General features: G+C 34.0%; 2 protein-coding genes and 1 long non-coding RNA gene across 3 annotated transcripts; 1 reads left to right on the forward strand and 2 right to left on the reverse strand.

Annotated features, from left to right (window-relative positions):
- Window positions 1–1576: 1576 nt before the first annotated feature.
- Window positions 1577–3315, reverse strand: LOC109159883. Its single transcript, XM_019307993.1, has 5 exons — window positions 2924–3315; window positions 2225–2246; window positions 2112–2176; window positions 1821–1946; window positions 1577–1771 (listed from the first exon to the last, which is right to left on the reverse strand). The coding sequence occupies exons 1-5, from the start codon at window positions 3275–3277 to the stop codon at window positions 1577–1579; spliced, it is 762 nt and encodes a 253-aa protein (XP_019163538.1). The 5' UTR covers window positions 3278–3315.
- Window positions 3316–7640: 4325 nt separating this feature from the next.
- Window positions 7641–10392, reverse strand: LOC109160088 (cytochrome P450 CYP749A22-like). Its single transcript, XM_019308232.1, has 4 exons — window positions 10078–10392; window positions 9385–9560; window positions 8927–9200; window positions 7641–8380 (listed from the first exon to the last, which is right to left on the reverse strand). Exons 1-4 carry the CDS (start codon window positions 10294–10296, stop codon window positions 7826–7828), a joined length of 1224 nt encoding a protein of 407 aa, XP_019163777.1. The 5' UTR covers window positions 10297–10392; the 3' UTR covers window positions 7641–7825.
- A 10074-nt stretch (window positions 10393–20466) lies between these two features.
- LOC109160089 lies at window positions 20467–21300 on the forward strand. Its single transcript, XR_002050690.1, has 2 exons — window positions 20467–20713; window positions 21254–21300. It is a non-coding gene; the product is annotated as an uncharacterized LOC109160089 (long non-coding RNA).
- The last annotated feature ends 1085 nt before the right edge of the window (window positions 21301–22385 follow it).

A 22385-nucleotide genomic window follows, 5' to 3' on the forward strand; every position in this document is an offset into this window, starting at 1 on the left:
CATTATATAATGTCTATATATTATTATCATGAAGAAAAGAAGAAAATATATGGTGAATGCATGTACATTGTAAAATTAGTTAGAAAAGATAACAAAAGTTATAATCATAGAGATATTTTTAACCAAAATATTATATACTACAACTATTGTAACATAATGTATAAAAAAACTCAAGAAATAACATAAATAAAGTGTATAACTTTCATTTACTCTTATAAATTTTTGAGTTTATGTTTAAGCTCACTTATTTTTTTTTTTATCAGGCTTGAGCTCTGCAAGGCTCATTTGCAGGTCTATTTCACACCACCTTTTTTTTTTTTTTGAGAAAAAGAAAAACGCCCACCATAGAACTCAAAAGTCAAATTCACGACTTTAATTGCATTCCAGATAACTAAACGCATAAACCAAACACACCTTATTCTTTCACACCTAAGATCTCTTTGATATTTTTGCAAGGAATAAGATTAGGTAGGAACTCACTTATTCTACATTTCTACCTATCTGATTTGATATGTCGATGGAAAAGCAGGAAAACTATATTTGAAAAAAAGAAAGAAAAAAAAAAAAAGGAGTAAAGTGGGACAGCTTTGCAAAGGAAAATATCGTGGATTTACGCAGCTTTCTTCACCCTGTTTTGTTTTCTTTTTGTTTTTTTTTTGTTTTAAATACTAATTACTCTATTACAATATAGTATGACTCTAATTACGATTTAAATCTGTGACATCTCATTTAGAAGAATCTCAAAGGTGTCATGAGCTACAAGTTACTTTGTGACTTTATCTTATTTAAAATTGCTATGCCATTATTATTGATTGATCTTAGAAAGGGAATGTTAATTATATAGAATGCCTAAATTTAACTTTAAGGTAAAGACTCATATATATGTACAAGCATATAAACTTAGGCGAGGGCAACATGTGACGCTTGTTCGATTGCAGATTTGCAGGCGAGGCAGGAGTGTCAAAGCTGACGAGCGGTGTTAGTCTATGATTAGGAATTTAAGAATTATGGATTTGTATTTACTTCTTTATTATTATTAAAAAAAATCGGTTCAATTTTTTTTTCCCCGAACCTTTCAGTTCGGTTGGATTTTTTATAAAATCATTTGGTATACAAGAACCCAATACTGTTCAATTCGGTTCGTGAAAACCAAACCAAATTGCCACCGCTATTTGTTTCTTTAGTAGTAAACGGAAATCGATTTTTTTAACATAAGCGTCGGACTAATCCTAAGCCCATATGACCCCGCCCCTATAGTCATTGCGACGGTAAATTGTGAATCGCGTATAGGATCAAAAGAGATTATGGTCCTCCTATAAAAAGTGGGGGTTAATCTTAGCCGTCCATTATGATTCATTTTATAATTATTGCAAATTTGAAACTTTAGTAATAATAAGATCTTAGCCTTTGATTTCTCAATTAGATGGATGCTGTGGATGTGTCTGCACTTTTACATGGGCGATGTTTTCACATAAACCCTCCCATATATATATATATACATATAGAGTAGGGTTTCAATGAGAACACTTGCTTAATTGAAAACTTGAGAACAAATCGTGTGCATCCATCTAATTGTCTAAATTGTAAACAATTCAGTATATAAATTGTGTATTTTTGAACTCCAGCCCACAGAATAATTTGCGTCAAACTCCCATACAACACAGATGCATATATAACCACAAACCCACAAGTGCAAAATATAAACATATAACAACACAAGTCCAATAAAATGTCTAGGCCGGAATAGAAACCCAAAAGAAATTAAATATACTTTGATTTGATTCGATTCAATGCGCACCCTTCGCAAATTACTTAGCTTTTTTGAGTGTGTGGGTTCTATCAAATATAGCTTTGCGATCTATAGGGTTGTATCTAAACTTATTCGCGTCAATGCGTTCCCAAGGCCTTCCAGGATTTTTCATCATCTTCTTTCCTGAACCACCATGCTGCTTGAACATTACACGCCATGCTGCAAAACACACTTTTTTTACTAAACCGCAAAGCTGCTTGTACACAAACCATGGTGCAAAACACACTTTCTTTACTAAACCAACAACCAGCTTGCACACAACACTTGCTGCAAAATGCACTATCTTTACTAAACCACCAGCCAGCATGTACGCACCCCATGCTGCAATACCCACTGTAGCTACAGCACCAACTGTTTTAACGTTTATCCTATCCACAATCCGTTTGTCTTTGTCTACCAACTCGTAGAGAATGACCCCAAGTCCTGTACACATCCCCTGCACTCAAATACTTCATCATCAGATTACCAACCATATTCAACATTTGTTCTGGGAGGAATGAAAAATTGGATGTTGGGTGCGTGTGGGTAAAGGCGAAGTCTAGTACCCGGTGACGGGGATTGTTGGGTGGAGGTCGGTAAAAATCTTAAAGGATCAAGTCCATTACCCAGCGTCTCAAGAATGTGTGGGGTATAAGGAAATTAAACGAAGTTATGATTTCGCTACTAACTATAGCTTTTGGGGTAAGCGTTTGATTCTAATAAGTGGTATTAGATCCACTCAAGGGTTGGTGTATGAGGGAAAAAGGCTAAGTCCAAGACCGGGTGGCTAGGAGGCTAGGAGATTATTGGATGAAAGCCTATAAAGACAAGTCTAGCACCGGTGACGGAGAATTGTTGGAAGGAAGCCAGTAAAGGACTATAAGAGTCAAGTTCAGCACAACATGCATCTCAAAAATGTGTGACAGTATAAGAAAATAAAGTTGAAGTTGGTAAGCACTTGATCGTAACAGGATCTGATTGGATCGAAGAAAGGAAAATAGATAATAGATAATTTCTTTGTACTTTTCTCCAACTCAGAAAACAAAGAACTGAGAAAGGAAAACTAGAGATCGAGTCCAACGAACAAAGGAAAACCCATCCAGTTATTCCTCAATTGAAGATTTAAAGACTTACTTTTATGCTTTGAAGATCTGCGATTTGGGAGCTCTGAACCCTTAAGATGTTGAGTTTTTGTTGAACAGTTGCCGAGTTTGAAAGCTCCTTTGCATAGCCACAGGCAGCAGAAGCAACACCTGAAACAGCACCAAATGCTTTCCCATTTATGTCTGAAATTGGAAGCTGCTTTGCATAGTCCCAGGCAGTAGAAGCAACACCCGAAACAGCACCAAGTGATTTCCCATTTATGTCTGAGCTTGGAAGCTGCTTTGCATAGCCCCAGGCAGTAGAAGCAACACCTGAAACGGCACCAAATGCTTTCGCAAACCCATCCATCCGATCCATGCCTGAGTTTGGAGCAGAGGAACTCATATTGACTTTTGGTCTTCTAGTTGCTTGGATTAAGTGAGTTAGTGGTGGTGGGAACTAGTGAAATGAGGTTTTAATAAAGAGTTAATTCCCAAAGGGAAATTCTATTTGCACTATCCTATTTACTATTTACACCAGATCTGGTCGTCTTCTCCACTGGAGAAGGCGGCAGACGGCTGTCCGGTCGTCTTCTTCAGTGGAAGACGACCGGACGGCCAAAAAATGTTGCCAGTGTCCGGAAATTATCGCCGGTGGTTGGAATCCGTCGCTGGAATTAAAATGACCTGTAATAACAGGTCATTTACCAGTTTTTGGGCTTCATTGACCGAATTTGATATGTTTGAATGTTTAATTGAATTTTTTTAAAGTTTAGGGGCCTAATTAACATTTAGAGTAAAGTTTAGGGGTCTATTTGACCCTTTTCTCCATTTATTTAGTGTTTGTTTAAGACAACTCATGAACATGCTCATTTAAGTGCAATTTATTTCATTTTATTTTTTAATTTTAAGATACATGAACATAAATTATTTCTTATTCACGAACAAATTATGATTTTAAACATCACAACATGTACATGTACGTTGTGTGTTTTAAATTTATATTGCATGCTTCTTACAATTATTTTAATTTCCTTATTTTTTAATTATTGTATGACATGACAAAAGTAGACTCTTGCCTGTGTTCGAAAGGAACGAATAACGTAACTAAGAAAGGAATTTAGTGCCAATGACTTGTACGTAGTCTAATAGCACCAAGTTTCTCTTATAAGGGAGGTTATGAGATCGAGTTACGATGGAGACGATTGGCTCTTTATGCCTCAATAGATTAAGAATTTAGTAATAAACAGATACTACATTGTAATAGAGTCAATAATATTAAAAAAAAAAAAAAAAACTTATCTATGAAGAATGATTGTGTGAACTCTTTGAGAATCCCTCAAAACTCAATAGCTTCTCTTCGAAGAAAACTTTGCTCTAACCTAATTGAACTGGATTTATTTGCATATATACGCATTATCTTTTTAAAATATGCAACAAATAAAAATGACATAACTCTTTTGCAGAATCTGATAAATTCCTTCAAAAGATGATTTTTTTTTTTTTTTTGCTTTAATTAAATTCCTTTATCATGTCAAATGATCTTGTGGTCTAATTGAATGGAGTGACTCTTCCAAATAGGAAGTAATTACTAATGCTAAATTTACTTTCACCAATACATTTTAGAGTTTATTTTATTTCACAATTAAAAATCAATATTGCTGGAGCTTAGTGATATTTTTTTTTTTTTTCATTTATGTTGGGTACATATGAAAATATTAAAATTAAATTGAAGTCATGAAATTTTAATCAAAGGTCATTCAACCATAAAATTTCTGATTACTTGTTGATTATTTAATTATGATTTTTAAGTCATGAAATGTTTCAAGGCCCCATTTGGGAAGACCTTTTGACCAATTAGTATCAGTGACAATGATATCTAATACACTTTTTGTTTTAAACATGATATCCAATACAATTAAACTTATTTATGCCCATATACACAACTCAGTTGATCACAGAGAGTAAAGTTTGAGAATAATGATTCGAGATTAAGTCTCACCAGCAACAGTGTGGGAGCAACCTCTCAAAGTGCGGATGACTCCTTGTGCGCAATAAGTAAAAGTCTAGCCGCTAACCTCTGTATATTCAACTGAGTTGCCATGATTTACATCATCCCAGATGCTCCGTCGAATCGGAGCGTGGGAAGCCTTTGGAGTTGGGTATTCAACCTTTTGGGAAAAATAATTAAAGGGAAAATAACAATTTTTTCCCCTGAGTTATATACTTATAGCACTTTTTCTCCTGAATTATTAAAGTGACAGTTTTTCCATTTGAAATTTTAAATGAACATATATATTTACTCTTAAAATAAATATTTCATTTATTTTTCTTTTTCAATAAATTATGATCACTATTTGGTTCAAACCGAACAGACACTACTATAGCAATCAAACCTAAATATTCTGATTACAATTTAGAAACGAAACCCGATATACGTGGTCATCTCTACGTATAAGCAATAATTTATTGAAGAAGAAAAATAAATAAAATGTTAATTTTAAGAGTAAAAATATCAATTTAATATATCAAGGGTGAAAATCACTACTTTTAAAATAATTGAAAAGCTAATGTAATTACATGAATAATTCATTGGAAAATGTACTATAAACATATAATTTAGGAGGGAAAAATGTTTTTTTTCCACAATTAAACTTATTTATATGATTTTATTTCACAACTAAATTATAGGGTAGGAAAGCACTAATTCTAACTATCTGATTTGATATGTCGATGGAAAAGTAGTAAAGCTATAAAATTTATTTAAACAAAGAAAAGAAAAAAAAAAATAGAGTGGGACAGCTTTGCTTTGGAAAATATCGTGGATTGGGGAAAAGTAGCACCATCTTTAATTTCTTCACCCTGTCGGCTTTATCGTAGTTAAGTGTTATGCCATTATTGTTTGCTCTTAGAAGGGGCCAAGGGGAATGTTAATATGTTTGAAAGTTGAAACCTTTTTTTTTTTTTTTTTTTTTTTTTTGATAAATAAAGCTTCATTTATTTAAGGGAAAATGGCACTTTTTTCCTCTATGTTATATGCTTATAGCACTTTTTCCCCATGAGTTATTCATGCATCCACATTTGCCCCCTCAATTATTATAAAAGTGGCGGTTTTTCCTCCTGATAATATTAAATAGACATTTTTACCCTTAAATACATATTTTATTTATTTCTCTTGTTCAACAAATTATTGTTTATACGTAGGGATGGCCACGGTTCGGTTCGAACTGAACCGAACACTATAGCAATCAAATAAAAAAAATTCGGTTATGATTCATAACATAACCCAATATTTGGGTTTCCGTTTATTAAAATTGTGAAGTGGAAAAAAATAGATTCTGAACCGTGAACCAGAGGTTCAAATCGGAACAACTACTAGCAATAGCTTAAAATTAGAATTATAATATTTGCAAATAGTGTATGTTTTTTTCGCATTTATATTGACTCTCACATATAAGTATATATAATCGCGATTTGGTTTTTATTTTGAATCGTTGTTTCACAATTTCGGATCCAATTTGAACTGTTGATTCAAACATTATTTTAAAATTTTATTTTTTTATTTTTAAAGTATTCTAAATTCAACAATTAATGTATTTTATTTTTTCAAATTGTGGTTATAATTTGTTGGAGAAGTAAAATAAAGGAAATATTTATTTTAAGGGTAAATATGTCCATTTAATATATCAGGGGGGGGGGGGAAATTGTCACTTAAATAATATAGGGGGAAAAAGTGCTATAAGTATATAACACAGGGGGAAAAAGTGCCATTTTCCCTTTATTTAAATCAGAGTACAAATCATCAACAATGAAAGAGAGAGAGGAAGAGACCCACTCCTGACGCACAGACGTAGAACAAGCTTCCCTAGCTAGACTATAGGTAACCGTGCCTCTTTGATTTACGTAAAGTTCACACCTGTTACTTAAAATGCATTATAGGTGAAGGTAAACTTAATTGTTCGGACCTTTTGATCCCTCATGAGCACGAAAAAAAAAAAAAAAAAAACTTAATTGTAAAAAAATTAATTAAAAATGTCATTTTACTGATTATGTTAAGGTATAATTTTCAGTGGAGTTTACTTCTAATTTGAATCGGGATCAAAGTGAATTTATACTCTCCTAAGAGGTTTGATTTGATATTATATTATAAACTCAAAATTAATAATGAACGAATAACAAATTAATTTTCAAAACACACTCATTTGAGTTCTAGAAAATAAAGTTAGAGAATGCTTATAAGAAACATTTATCTAACATTGAAAAAGGATGTAAATTTACATTAATATAAATATAATTCTACTTTTTAAAAATATTTTCAAGAGTGAGTTTTTATGTTGGACTTTTTGTTAAGCTAGAAAAGAAAATTTTAGAAAATTGTATTAACGCTGCACTACGTGAACCTATTGGGCACGTAGATTGGCACTTGAATTGTGTATTATAGAGACCCTCTCTCATAAGTAAGAATGCAAATCAAAGTTTGGACTCGTGTGAGCTCGCAAACGTCGAGTTACATGATTGAATTCTAAATTTACTTTTTGAATTCCCCTACAAAATCACCTTAAAATATTTGTCCAAGTTCGTTAAAAATGATATATTTGAATGCTCAAATATACTCGACTTTGCCTGAAAATTTTTTAAAAACTTATTTAATATATAAGCCATTAAAAGGATTTAAAGGCTATATGTAGTACACTTTAAATAGGCTTTGAACTTATTTAAAACCTGAATATTTCAAAAAAAAAAAAAAAAACTTTGGGGATTTTTTTTGAAATGCTACAATAATAAAAACATATTACATAACCATGTCAATACTCTGAACTCCAATACAACAAACAAACATGATCACAAACCCACAAAGTCCAAAATACATAATTCTAACAACAATGTCCAAGAAGCTTAAAATAAACACCTTACAAGTATAGAAACCCAAAATAAATTAAATACTTTGATTGATTCAAAGCATACCATTTGCGAATTTCCCAGCTTTCCTGAGTTTATGAGTTCTATCAAATTTAGCTTTGCGAGCTACTGGATCGTTTCTAAACTGATTCGCATCAATGAGCTCCCAAGGCCTTCCAGGATTTTTCATCATCTTCTTCTTTCTTTGGTCCGGTTCTTCTCCTACTCCAAAACTACCAACCACCTTGTAAGCACCCCAAGCTGCAACGCCCATAGCGGCTATAACACCAACGGTTTTAACAATCCTAGTAATTTGACTGCCTTCCTCTCCCAGCTTGTGGAGAATGACTCGAATTCCATGTTTTGGAGTGACTGTGAAGCCATGAACCGGGGAGTGGATGTAAGTTGGGGATAGTGTGAAGGCGAAGCGCCTTAGGATTATGGAAAGAACAACTTTGGCTTCAATCTTGGCGAAATTTAACCCCAGACGTGTTCCAGCATCGTAACAGGAAGACTTAAAGGCTTTAGATTCTTCTTCCACAATTCCCTTGATTTTGATGAAGGGCAGTAGAGGGTATTGCCTCTGACAATCTTCAACAATCTCATCCACCTAACAACACAAGACAGGAAACCTTTAGTTTAGTTTGGCTTAGGGTCTAGCACGGATTGCGTGACCGTGTTAGACCGAATGAATGGACGAGATCTGGCTGAACTAGCCATGCTGACCTAGTTAATTTTGAGGAGCTTATTGCTAGTCTCTTGATTATGAAGGGGATCGAGACGATTCGAATGGCACAATTGGTTGGGAGTTATTGCCATTCCTGAGACATGGCAGGGCAGTTAGTCATGCCAAGAGCTTGTTGCTAGTCTCTTGATTATGAAGGGGAGTTCTGCCTTAGACGCTTAGGTCTAGTTGAGTTAGTCATGTCGGTTAAGTTTGGGGAGCTTGTCCCTAATCTTGGACTTGGCTATGAAAGGGACCTAGGCTATTCGAAGGGCACAATCGGTGGGAGCTATTGTCATTCGCCTAATGAGACAAGGCAGGACAAAACCAGTTTGGCACTGTATGAGGGTAAGTCTGGTTCGTGGGGTAAGAGGGCCTAGGACGAGTGCTGGGCGTGGGGCCGGACTCTAGGACCGTGACATTAGTGCTTACAATTTTCAGTCTTGCAATGCCATCTGGATTGGGGTTTTCGCTGCCAAACATTTGAATCACTTCTTTCCTTGCTCTTTCCTGCAAATTCTTGTCTCTAGATAGCTTATGGACTGCCCATCCCAGGAGAGATGTTGTCGCAACACGCCCCACGTAACAGAACGCCTTGCACTCATCCGCAACCTCTTCAATCGAAATCTTGCTGCTATTTTTGCTTTCTTGATTGGCCACTAACAGTTTCTCGGAATCCATGTCACCATTCTTTTTCACAATCCCACTATATTTATGAAACCAACAGAGCACACATCAATAAAACTGGATAAACAATCCTTTAATTTGTTGGAAGATAAATTCCCAAATGTTGATGTACAATATCATTTTGAACCATTAATAAAAGACACATAAATATAAGGAATTATAATTTCATAAATTGTATAAGAAAAGAGGAGGGGAGAGATTACCCAGTGCCAGGAAATATGTTCTTGGCTTCCAAGCAGTTGCTTCCCAAAGATGCCTTGGAAATGAGTTCTGAAGCAATAAGGGTGAAGTGTTGAAAGACCTCAACATCTTTGCCATCATATTTCATCCACATTTCCACAATCATTTCACCACTCCTGATCATGCCAGTAAACATCCCCTGCACTCATATCTTTATCAGATTATCATATTCTCCATTTTTCTGGGAGACATGAAAAATTGGAGAAACAAAATTAGAGAATTATTGGGCAGAGGCTGGTAAGGGCCAAGTCTAGCACCCGGTGACTGGGAGTTTATTGGGAAAAAGTTAGTAAGGTCAAGCCCAACACCCCATCTTTCGAGAATGTGTAGTAGTATAAAAAATAAATATGAGTCTTCGCTAATAGTATAACTATAGCTTTTGATCTAACAAGTGCTATCAGAGCCGAACCAAGGCCAGTAAAGGCAAAGTCCAACAACACCCGGTGTCTCGAAAATGCGTGGTGAAATCGTTAGTAACTTTTTGTATAAATAGTAAGCGTTGATCTAGCAAGAATATATAATTTCTTTGTACATTTCTCCCATTTATGAAACAAAAACAGACAAAAAAGGAAAAACTAGAGAATTCAATAGAAAAAGGGAAAACAGTAAAAGCCGCAGTTATTCCTCAATTTTAAAGATTTAATTGAAAGACTTACGTTGAGGCTATCTTCTAATGGCGTCAAGGAAGATCCTTGAAGATCTGTGGTTTGGGAAGTCTGGACTCCTAAGATGTTGAGTTTTGGTTGAAGAACTGGTGAGTTCGAAAGCTGCTTTGCATAGGCCCAGGCAGTAGAAGCAACATCTGAAACCGCACCAAATGCTTTCGCAAACCCTTCCATCCGATCCATGCCTGAGTTTGGAGCAGTGGAATTCATATTCACTTATTGGTCTTCTCAGGTGCTTGGATTAAGTGTGTGTTGATGGTGGTGGGGACTGGGATTGAAAGCATCCCAAATATATACTAGATTCCTGCTTTTCATTTTTTTTTTTTTTTGTCATGTTAAATAGCAAGAATTATTCATTTAAATTCAATAAATGAAGTGTCAATAATACGTAGTAATTGATTCAAATATTGAAATTAGAATTGGAATTAGCATTTTTTTGTTCCTTTAGTAGTAAACGGAAATCCAAATTTGAATGAATAAACACACCACGTCTATCAAAGTTCATCAATGGTTGATAAGAGTGTTAGTGAAAAGAAGGAGTTTTAATAAATAATTTGTATTTGTGTTAGATAAACGATTATTTATATTCGTTTATTAAGGTAAACGAATATAAATGAACAAATTTTAAAACTTGTTCATATTCTGAGTATTTGTATGCTCGCGTTCATTAGTGTTTGTTTAATAATGGTTATTAATGTGCTTATTTAGTGTTCATTTAATAATGTTCATGAACATATTTATTCAGCGTTTGTTTAAGACGGTTCACGAACATGCTCATTTAAGTGCAATTTATTTTATTTTATTATTTAATTTTAAGATACTACATTAGTTTAGTCTAATTTTTTTTATATTCGTTATGTTTGTTGTTTAGTTATTGTTCATAAACATAGATTGTTTCACGTTTACGAACATATTATGATTTTGAACATCACAAGATGTATATGTGTTTGTTTGTTTAGCGCTTGTGAGTGTGTAACGAAAACGTTTGTGAACGTGTTTGCTAACATTAACGAACATGTTCACGAACGTTAACAAATACTAATGAACGCGAACAGAATTTTCAAGAATCTTAACAAACGGACACGAAGACTCTAAAAATCTTAACAAACAAACACGAACAACCTCTGTTCGTCCATATTGCGTTCGTTAACAGCCCTAATGGTTGAGGGCTTAAAACAAAGATACGAGGTCAATTTTATAATTATTGAAAATTTAAAAGTTTGCAATAGTTATAAAATTGACCCGATCCTTTTCCCTTTATTTTTAACCAACCTCTTAACGGTTGATCTACCCAACTAGATAGATTATATCAATCATCACATTTTACTTGAGAGCATGTTTTTACTTGAAAAGTTTAAGTGGCGGTTGCTTAATTTTGAATTAGCATAGTAAAGGGTAAAAAAGAAAAAGGGAAAAAAAAACAACGCACCTCTACACCATCTTTGTTGTCTTTGTATCCTCAACATCTCAATCGATTACTCACATGCGAGAAGAAGCAGAAGAGCTCAGGCATGAAGTAATCAAATCCTTTGATTTGTATGCATTTTGTTTTATTCTGTTTTTCCTTTTATATATTTGAATGTATTTTGTTTTATGGTGTTTTTGCATTTTGTTCAAAACCTCGAATGCACAATAATGTGCACTCGAAAGCACAACAAAATGTACTTGAAGGCACATTAATGTGCACTAGAATGTACAAAAATGTGTACACTGAAAGGTACAAACGTGTGCACTAGAATGCATAAAAATATGAATTTAAAGGCAAAAAACTGTGCACAAATTGTACACTGAAAGACAAAAAAATATACACTTAAAGGCACAACAATAACTTTTTAGACACAAAATTATGCACTCGAAAATGAAAAGTAAAAAATGGTTAACAAAAATGGTTATTAAAAAAAAAAAAAAACCATGACTAAACACGTGTATTGGTATTTTAAAAAACGCGCGTCTATTTCAACTATTCTATCAAGATTAATCTATGGCTAAGACACTTCTATTATTTAAAGAAGAGTAAATACTCAAAATGGGCCCTCGACTATAGCAAAATTCACAAATTGGTCATCGACTTTCAATTTCAACCAATTAAGTACTTAACTTTGTAATTTTAACACAATTTGGTCCTCTGTCTATTTGACCGTTTGTTGACTGTGATTTTTGAGGATATATATGTAATTTCATGGTCCATAGTCGGTTTTAAAGGTTTCGGTTGCATTTTCAGACCGCACTGTTACATTTGAATCCACTGTCGAAAGCAATCTACCAAATTCGGTCGTCTTTCTTCATCCTCCCTTTGGATTCAATGTAGTTGAGTTCGTACCAGAGCAAAGAAGACGACGTGTTTCCAAACCGGTGCAACGTCATCCTGGAGGCCTCCACGTGCTCCGACGAGAGCTGAAGGTTCTTCTGGAGATCGTCGAACACGGTCAACAAACGGTCAAATAGATGGAGGACCAAATCGTGTCAAAATTACAAAGTTAAGGACTTAATTGGTTGAAATTGAAAATTGATGATCAATTTGTGAATTTAGCTATAGTCGAGGGACTATTTTAGGTATTTACTCTTTAAAGAATTGAGTTGTGGGAGTTTCAATAATGCACTTGCCACCAGCATATAAAGTTTATGGGCACAACCTACCAGAGTAAGCAATCATTTTGTATTGGTTCCGTACAACACAACTAAACGACAAATTTTGTTGATTCCGTTCTTACTTTTTGTGTCACCAACTGCTCCTAGTTTTTTTTTTCAAATAAAATAAAATAAATTAAAATATTATTCTCTTGATCTTATTTTGCTTGTTATATTATATGAATTTTTAAAATTTGATTAACACAGTTATTATGTTATTATTGATACACCTACTCAGACACAACAGATTATGCAAATAATATTCGGTACAAGCCACTAGCTACACGTACACAATTTTATACTAAATGCAACATGACATTTTTATCGTTTAATATAATAGCAGTTCTTTATTAATTTTGTTTATTGAAAACATAAAAACTTTATTATTCTCAAATATGAAAGCTACAAGTTTATAAATTATAATGGCTAATTTTATAAAAATAATACTTTTGGGTTTTCTTAAAAAAGAACATTATTTTTCTTGAAATTGAACTTTATTGTATTATTTCATGGACTTATTGTAGGCAATTTATTCAAAGTACAAGTGACATTAGAATATAATGATCGGGTTAAAGCAAATTCAAGTCGTGTATAACATAAAACCTAGCTTATTTGGTTTTCTTAAATGAAAAATTATTTTTCTTGAATTTGAATTTTCCAATATTATCTCATGGACTTATTGTAGGCAATTTATTCAAAGTACAAGTATTTAGAATGGTCTGGTTAAAGCAAATTCACGTCGTGTATAGCATAAAACTTAGCTTATTCGCTACCTCTGTGCTAGGAATATTGTAGCTTAGGTTACTGTTGAAAATTATGAAATTTTTGACCACCTGAAAGTGATCTTAAATCAAGTCGAAAGTCTTGTTCCGACCACTTTTGGTATCCGGAAAAACCTTTGTTGTTATTTCCGACCACTTTTTGCTTTCGACTTGATTTAAGATCACTTTCAGGTGATCGAAAATTCTATAATTTTCAGCAGTGAATTTTTTGTGATAAAATGAATTCCGATAAAATAGTTGAGCAGTCAAACTATATATATGTCACCGGCAAAGAAGAACAAGGGTAGAACATTGAATTTTAGAAGGGTGGGTATAATTTTTCGAGATGAGATCGAAAGACAACATTTTAAAGGAAAAAGGATTTCATTCGTGTGTATGTAAATCATTTGCTCGACACCATGGTATTTATACGAGAGGATTGTCAAATTAGCATTAACGAGACATTTAACTCTAATTTAAAATCAGTTCGTAAACCCTATAATAGATTAATTGACCATCAATTCTGGTAATAGTAGCTAATATTAAGAAGTTAGTTCTTAGAATTAGAATTAATTCATAAAACTGATTAGAATTAATGCGTTTCTAGAACATTACACCAAGAGGTGCAAGCCGGAGGTAAAATTATGATCCCACCTAGAGGTAGTCTATATACATAAATGTCATGAGTTTGATTTCCTTGGATAACATTTTAAACTTTTATGACCTGAAAAATGATTTTGCTTTGTTTGGTTGATAGAGAATTTATTCCAATGAAAAATGAATTTCCTCAAAAGATAAAAATGTATTCTTTACCCTCTGATCTTTTGAAATTTTATTTTTTAAATTTTTTGGAAGAAAAGTTACAACATTAGTTCATATATTACATTCACATATATGGAGGAATATAAAATATTTGAGCCTCTATATTAATTATTCTCAGTTTATTCTTATCAATCAAACAATGGAATTAATATCCGTAGTAATTTTTTCAATGAAATTTAAATTCAATTATTTCTCAAATCCTTTTTACGAATATAATCAAATAGGTAGTTATTGTCACATGTTTTGTATACATTTAACAATATTAAAAATAGGTAGATGTTGGACATGAATTGGTGTTCTGTAGTCAGACAAAATTTGGTTCTTTTCGATCTCTTTGACCGGAGCTGCATTTTCCGGCGTTTTTTGCCGGCGAATTGATTAAACAAATGAAACGGGTATGAGTGTGAACGGTGGAGATGTTTTTGATTAATGCAATGGGTGGTGCACACGTTTCCGATCTTGGAAATTAAAATGCATTTATTAGCATGGGTAATTGTTATGGGATTTTTTTTTTCAAATATTTGCTTCAGAAACTTCGATGGTCATGTGTGTTATCTCATTTTCAGCAGTTTTCGAACACATTGTAGCGAGCTTCAAACTTCAGCAAAGGTAATAACATTGTTATATTTGCATGTAAAAAATATGTTTTATAGTATCTATTATGCTTAAGCTTAAATTCATTTAAGGTTTTACAGTCGTTCTAAAAAAGAATGCAGTCATATTTTCAATAAAAAACATGCAGTGAGAAAACATTCCAAAACATATAATATTATTGTAACACCCGAACAAAAATCATATGTGTATAATTTCAAATGAAATTGTACCATAGTCAAAATGATACTAAAATTTCTATCTAATGAAATTACATGGTATATAAAATGAAAGTGAGTAAGAGATGTCACATGTAATTGACTATAATGATCAAAAGGTAGAGTCACCTAAGTGAAATTATAGGGTAGATGAAATGATACTTGTTTGTCAAATGAAACTACTAAACTCCATTGTTTCTTGTCTTGCAAAATTGCAGATTTATTATAAGTTTATGTTTTGGCTTAGTTTGAGCAGCCACCAGAGAAGATTTGGTGCTTCAACTTTGTGATAGATTTTACAAAGCTTGAGTTTGTAAGTTTATTGTTAACATAGGTATCTTCAATCTAATGATCCATCCCGCTAAAGGGACAAAAACCCAAATTTAGTTTCTTTTTGGGGTATCATTAACACTTGAGCCAAGATCTTGTGGTTTAATGGCACCAGGATTCCCATAAGGGAGGTTGTGGGTCCGAGCCTCAGTGGGGGTTGTGGGTTCGAGCCTCAGTGAAGGCAGCATTGACTCTTTGTGCTTCGTTAGGTTGAAAAAGTAGTTTATGAACAAATACTACATTGTAGTAGAGTTAAAAAAAAACACTTGGATAATCATATTAAGGGTGTGTTTGGTTCGAACAAATTGAAGCATGTGCTCCATCTCAACTAAAAGCCTAAGCTAATAGTTAGATTGCACATTGCACATTAATGACTATATGCTCAACACGCTCCCCTCACGTGTGCGGTGAGTTCCAAGCAACAACTCATGACCTTTGGTCTGGCTCTGATATACCAAATTGAAGTATGTGCTCCATCTCAACTAAAAGCCTAAGCTAATAGTTGGATTGCACATTAATGGCTATATGCTCGCTCAACAGAACACGGGATTCGAAATTGAGCTATGTAGGGTCTGTTTGAAGTTATTTTCTGTATGGGTGATGTTAGATGGAATTACTTAATGGAAGTTGTTGCTTGCTGAAATATATGGCATTGTTTCCATTACCTGGTATCTATCTAATTCAGGTTGAATTGGTAATAATGTAAGATACTAACATTAAACTTTTCTAGTGCAGTTTTTTGTTAAGTAGAATTCCGGTGTTCCATGGGAGTGAATATGAGATTTGGAGCAGCATGATGAAGAGTTTGTTTGTGTCCCAAGATCTTTGGGACATGGTGGACGGGGGCTATATAGAAGAAGAGCTGAGTGTTGAGGTTTTAACCGTGGACCGCGATCCACAAAGCATTGTGGACCATGGTCCAAAACGACGCCGTTTCTTTTAATGAAAATAAACGGCTCTCATTCTGCAATCGTTATACCCTGCACCACGGCGCACATCGCACTGTGCGTTTCGCGCCTCCCAAAACGACGTCGTTTTGGAAGGCGCGGTAGGGAGTTACATGATTATGTGTATTTGTTTATAAATAATGTATATTTTTTATACAGTTATGTGTGTTTGTTTATACAATTTTGTGTATTTATTTATACGATTATGTGTATTTTTTTTATACAGTTATGTGAAACGACGTCGTTTTGCATCAGGGCGCACAGTGCAACGCGCGTCCTGGTGCACGATATAAATTGCCCCCATTCTGCGCCGTTTCGTATAAAGTAGATCTGTTTGTATAACATATTCAGTTTCATTTTAAATACACTGCAGTTTCATTTCAACACAACTATAGTTTCATTTCGAAATAGCTACAGTTTCATTCGACGTTATATACTCAAATATGTTAAAGTGTTATTCAGTTTCATTTTATAGACAATATAGTTTAATTACAACACAACTACAATATCATTTTGATATAACTACAGTTTCATTAGACAATATACACAACAGTTTCATTTCGATATAACTACAGTTTCAATCGACATTATACACTCAAATATGTGAAACTGTTATTCAGTTTTATTTTATATACACTATAGTTTCATTACAACACAACTACAGTATCATTTCAATATAACTACAGTTTCATTGGAAAATATTCACTCAAATATGTGAAACTGTTATTCAGTTTCATTTTATATACACTGCAATTTCATTTCAATTCAATTCAATTACAGTTTCATTTGATAATATAAAAACAATATGTGAGACAGTTTCATTTTAGATACATTATAGTTTCATTTGGTAATTAACACACCAAAAATATGAGTTCCGTTAAGCTGTAACGGCAGCTGTTTCTTTACTTAAAGAAACAACGTCATTTTTGGACCATGGTCCACGCTATAATTGCTGGTCGACGCCATGGATCGGCTTTCATGTACCATTTCACCAGCAAATCACCCCAGAGGGCAACGCAGAACTAAGGATGCCTTATACGTACGAACAGTGGCGGAGCAAAGTCGGGGTTGGGGGGGCCAAATTTATAGAGAAATTTATCATCTTAGACGATATTAGTACCAACCACACAATATTATATATATATATATATATATATATATATATATATATATATATATATATATATATATATATATATATATATATATATATATATACCATTGTGCCTTTATTTATACTATTTGCAATAATATATGAAGTATATAAGAGAAAATTTCAATTTTGGTCCACTGACTATTGCACTTGTGTTAATTGCAACACTTGACTTTCAAAAATGTTAATTGGGTACCTTGACTATGCGATTTTTATCAATTTTGGTCACGCCGGCCAAATTGCCAGCCAAATCTCAAAATGGCCGGCCAAATCTCACCGGAAAAACTTAAACATTTTAAATAAAAAGGACAAAAGTGTCATTTCATGTTATTTAAACATCCTTTGGGCTTCCTTCTCTTCTCCGACATCCTTGGTCGTCGACATCTCTGCCGGAAAGACATTTTCCGTTCAAGCTCTTAAGACGATTTCCATACTCCACTAGTGCTGCATGATTTGAAAAATTCCTTTGCCAAAAAAATGCAAACTATGTTTCTACATGATAGAGGGCAGCGGCTATCCAGACTCCAGAGAGACCAGAGACGTGAGTGAGGAAAATTCCTTCGCCAAAAAACCGTAAACTCTGTTTCTACATTCCATTTCCATTTCCTTCGCCAAAAAACCGCCATCCTGCAACTAGTCAACAACAACCTCCGCGATATTCGATTCTGCCTGCAATGCCCCTCAATTCAATAGCGACATCGGCTATCCAGAAGGTGTCCAACCACCGCTTACCGGAAAAAAATCACGGCACCAATCACTGTTTATGCAGACTGAAGAGGGCGGAAAAGAATGTTGGCACCGGAGGTGTTGAGGAAGAAGAAGAAGCAAATAATTTTTTAATTTTTTTAACGTAAAATGACTGTTTTCTTCGATGTCGACGAGTTCTTCTTCTTCTTCGATGTCGACGAGTTCTTCTTCTTCTTCGATGTCTACTAGTTCTTCTTCGACGTCGACGAGTTCATCTTCAAATCCGTCATGGATTCCCTCTTCGCCTTCACCCAGTTCACGATCAAGCAAATGTCGATGTCCAACAAGCTCTGCCTCATGGAAGACGCCGGAAAAATGCACCGGAAAATGGGGGTTTGACATCGGAAGGAATAAGGCGCCGAGAACAGGAAAGGGGTTTTAATTTGGTCAATAAGTCAATGTCCCAAATTGGAAAAGACAATTTTGTCCCTTCTAATTTAGTTCAAATGTTGACTTCACATTTTCCGGTCACAATTCGCCGGTAATTTGGCCAGCGTGACCAAAATTGATAGAAATCACATAGTCAAGGTACCCAATTAACATTTTTGAAAGTCAAGTATTGCAATTAACACAAGTGCAATAGTTAGTGGACCAACATTACGATCTCAAGTATATAATTATATGAGTACGATCGTTAAGATTGTCAAACATTACTTTTGAATTTTTTACATAACACAAAAATTATACAATAGTAAAAATAGAAAAAATTACACTTTTAATCACTAAGTTATACGGTAATTGAAGAATTGAGTTATTATCATTTGAGGTCCTCCAAGTATAGTGGCTTTGCCACGTTTAGCCCTAAGCTTTCAAATTGACCATTTGTGATCCTTTGACTTTCAAATTTAACCATTCGTAATCCAAGTTAACCACACATGGTCCTCCAACATCTTAAATTTAACCAACCATGGTCCTTTCAAGAGGACTACGGGTGGTTAAATTTTGAAAGTTGAAGGACCATGGGTGGTTAACTTGGACCACAAATGGTTAAATTTGAAAGTCGAAGGACCACAAATGATCAATTTAAAAGTTTAGAACTAAACGTGGCAAAACCACCATACTCGGAGGTCCTCATGTGACATTAACTCTTGAAGAATTCATAATTATTAGTCGTGCTTACTTTTCGTCCCTAAAATATACTCCGTAATTAATGTTGCAAATTTCGTCCCTTTACTAACAAAACATTAGGAACGAAGTATAGCTTAGAAAGGAAGAGTGACCACAACCTGTTATTAAAAAGACGAAATTTGCAACGTCAATTATAACTTAGGGACGAAAAGTGAACACGACCAACAATTATGGACGAATTCTATAATTATCCCATAACTTAGGGATGAAAAATATATCTTTCGAGTTCATTTAATATATACATAATAGATTATTTTTAAAAAAAAAATTAAGAGGGGAATCAAAAGTGTAATTTATCTATATTATAATAATATATACATATATATTTACTAAAAATGGGGTGGGGTGGGGTGGGCAGGGCCCTACCCCAAGGGGTGGCTCCACCCCTACGTACGAAGAGGTGAAGGATGCATCTTTAGCATGGCCCCAGATAAGTCTCCAGACCTGGACGGTTTCAACCCGGCCTAGCTTCTTTTAACAAGCAAATTATATCGTGTATCAAGACACACAATGTCTCGCTCGGGCCCAAAACGACGTTATTTTGTTTTTTTTTTGTTTTTGTTTTTGTTTTTTTTTTTGTTTTTGTTTTTTTTTTTTTGTTTTTTTTTTGTATAGAAATTTCGTTTCCCTTTTCTATCATTAACATCTAAAAAAAAATCACATACGAAACAAAATTGTATAGTAAAATACCCATAAACTACTAGGCTCTACGGGCAAGTGGTCTCATCCAGTCTTTTCAGGGACATGGCTACCCAATGCTCTCTTGGTTATGGTTATGTGACCTATGGCAACCCTCAAGATGCTTATAGAGCATTGAAGGAGCTGAACTTCACTCCTTTGAATGGAAAGCCCATACAAATAATGTATTTCCAACCAGACCCCACCGAACACGAGAGTGGAGGCTTTAACAGCAAAACGAGCGATTATGGAGGCATAGATGGTGCGCACTTTAACAACCACCAGGGTGGTCGTGTAGGCACAGATGGTGGATGCTTTAATAACCAGGATTCTAAGCTTAGTGGTTATAATTGAATCAGTTTCTTCTTGCAGTACATCAAGAGAAGCTTCACATGCACCACAACCTGAATCTTCTAAAGTCTAGCTATGTGGCAAACTTATCTGAATCTACAACCAAAGAGGATCTTAGGGAAGTTTTTGGTTATTTTGGAAGAATAGCTAGCACTGTAGTTGTGAGAGTGAAGATGGAAAATCAAAGTGTTTTGGATTCGTCAAGTTTAAGGATGCCAATGAGGCTTCTTGGAGTATAGAAGTGCTTAATGGCCACAAAATTGATAACAAAGAGTGGGAGTGAATTCCATTTTTGGTCCTACTGTTATAGGGGCGTTCCCAATTTTAGTCCATCTTAATTTTTTTTGCTACTTTATAACCACTATTATTGAATGTGTTCCACTTTTAGTCCCACCGATAGTATTTCCATCAAGATGCCGTGTAATCTAGGGGTATTTTGACATTTCTTTTCATCCAAGACTATGTTTGACTAAAGAAATGAGAACATTAAACCTAAAATCCAAGAAACCTCGCCGGTCCATGTCGGAACGAACGAAACGATGTAGCTTTGGCTTCCCATTCTCGTTGTTCGAAGAGCCATTTTCGAATATCGGAGGAGGAGGACGAAGCGCCTGGATTAAAAGAGAGGAGACAAACATAAAAAGACCAAAATACCCTTTGATTATACGGCATCTTGACGGAAATATTAACGGTGGACTAAAAGTGGAACACATTCAATAACAGTGGTTGTAAAGCGGCAAAAAAAAATTAAAGTAGACTGAAATTGGAAACTCCCCTATAACAGTAGGACCAAAAATGGAATTCACTCCAAAGAGTGGTGTGTGAGAAGAGCTCAGAAGAAGAAGAGTGTTAAAAGAGCTGAATAAATCTGTTCTTTTACTTTGATGCCACTTGTTAGTCCCAACAAGTAAAAGTCTAGAAGGGAAGGGGGTTGCGAAGTCTTTTTTTTTTTTTTTAATTAACTAGAAAGAAATTATCAAAGCAATTTGCCAAAAAAAAAAAAGGTCTTAAACTTGGAAAAGATTATTGTAGCTTGTTTTGTGTTTGTTTTGCAAAGCGTATGAAAGTATTGGTATGTCATTTAGTTCAATCAACAAATATGTAAAGAGAGTAGGGAGAGAGGCTTTTTGTCTAAACATTCAAGTTGGACAAAATCTAAACAATTCTTTGAAACATAGGATGCTTAATCACAAAGAGAGTTTTTTTGCTTGTTTGTGTACTTGTTAACTTTCAATACTTGCCTTTTCTTTAAACTTTTTATGAGGGGCTCTATTTATTGAGTTCGAGTGCCAACAATTTAAACGGCTTTGAATATATCAGTTGGTGCTCTTTAAAATGGTAGGTGTTCAAAAGTTACCATATCTTATTACAAGAAAAATGCACATAGACAACAATTAAAAATCGATGTCTTTGAGGTAAAATTTTTGTTGTTGAACATGCTCCCACAAAATTAGCAATAACAAAATTAAACCGATTGAAACCAAACAACGAGACCACAACCTCCCATATGGGAGGACAAGTTATTTTGAAATTTCAATATATGTACTCTTATTTTGAAATTTTGTTAATAAGCAATATTATAATTTTTTTTTTTATTTAAGATACATGTGGCGTAGTTTATTTAAATAAAATAATTAGCAATAACAAAATTTAAAATTTGAACATGCTTTTATATACATAATTTTTTTTGTAAGGGTTTAATTTTTAATTTTTAGTTTTATATAGTAGATATTTTGTTATATTATATTTTTTTAAAATGATATTATGTCGTAATTTTTAAAGTTATTTGTATCGAAAATTATAATTGTTATAACATACACACGTTTGATATTAGTTTGTCAAATTTTAAAGTTTTATTTGAATTAGAATTACTGTGTATAATTGTTACCATACACAAAGCTTTATGTTTTTCTTTTTAAATTTACTAGTATTTTCACCCGTGCGA

Source organism: Ipomoea nil, unplaced genomic scaffold, assembly GCF_001879475.1.
Source record: "Ipomoea nil cultivar Tokyo-kokei standard unplaced genomic scaffold, Asagao_1.1 scaffold2845, whole genome shotgun sequence".
Taxonomy (NCBI): Eukaryota; Viridiplantae; Streptophyta; class Magnoliopsida; order Solanales; family Convolvulaceae; genus Ipomoea; species Ipomoea nil.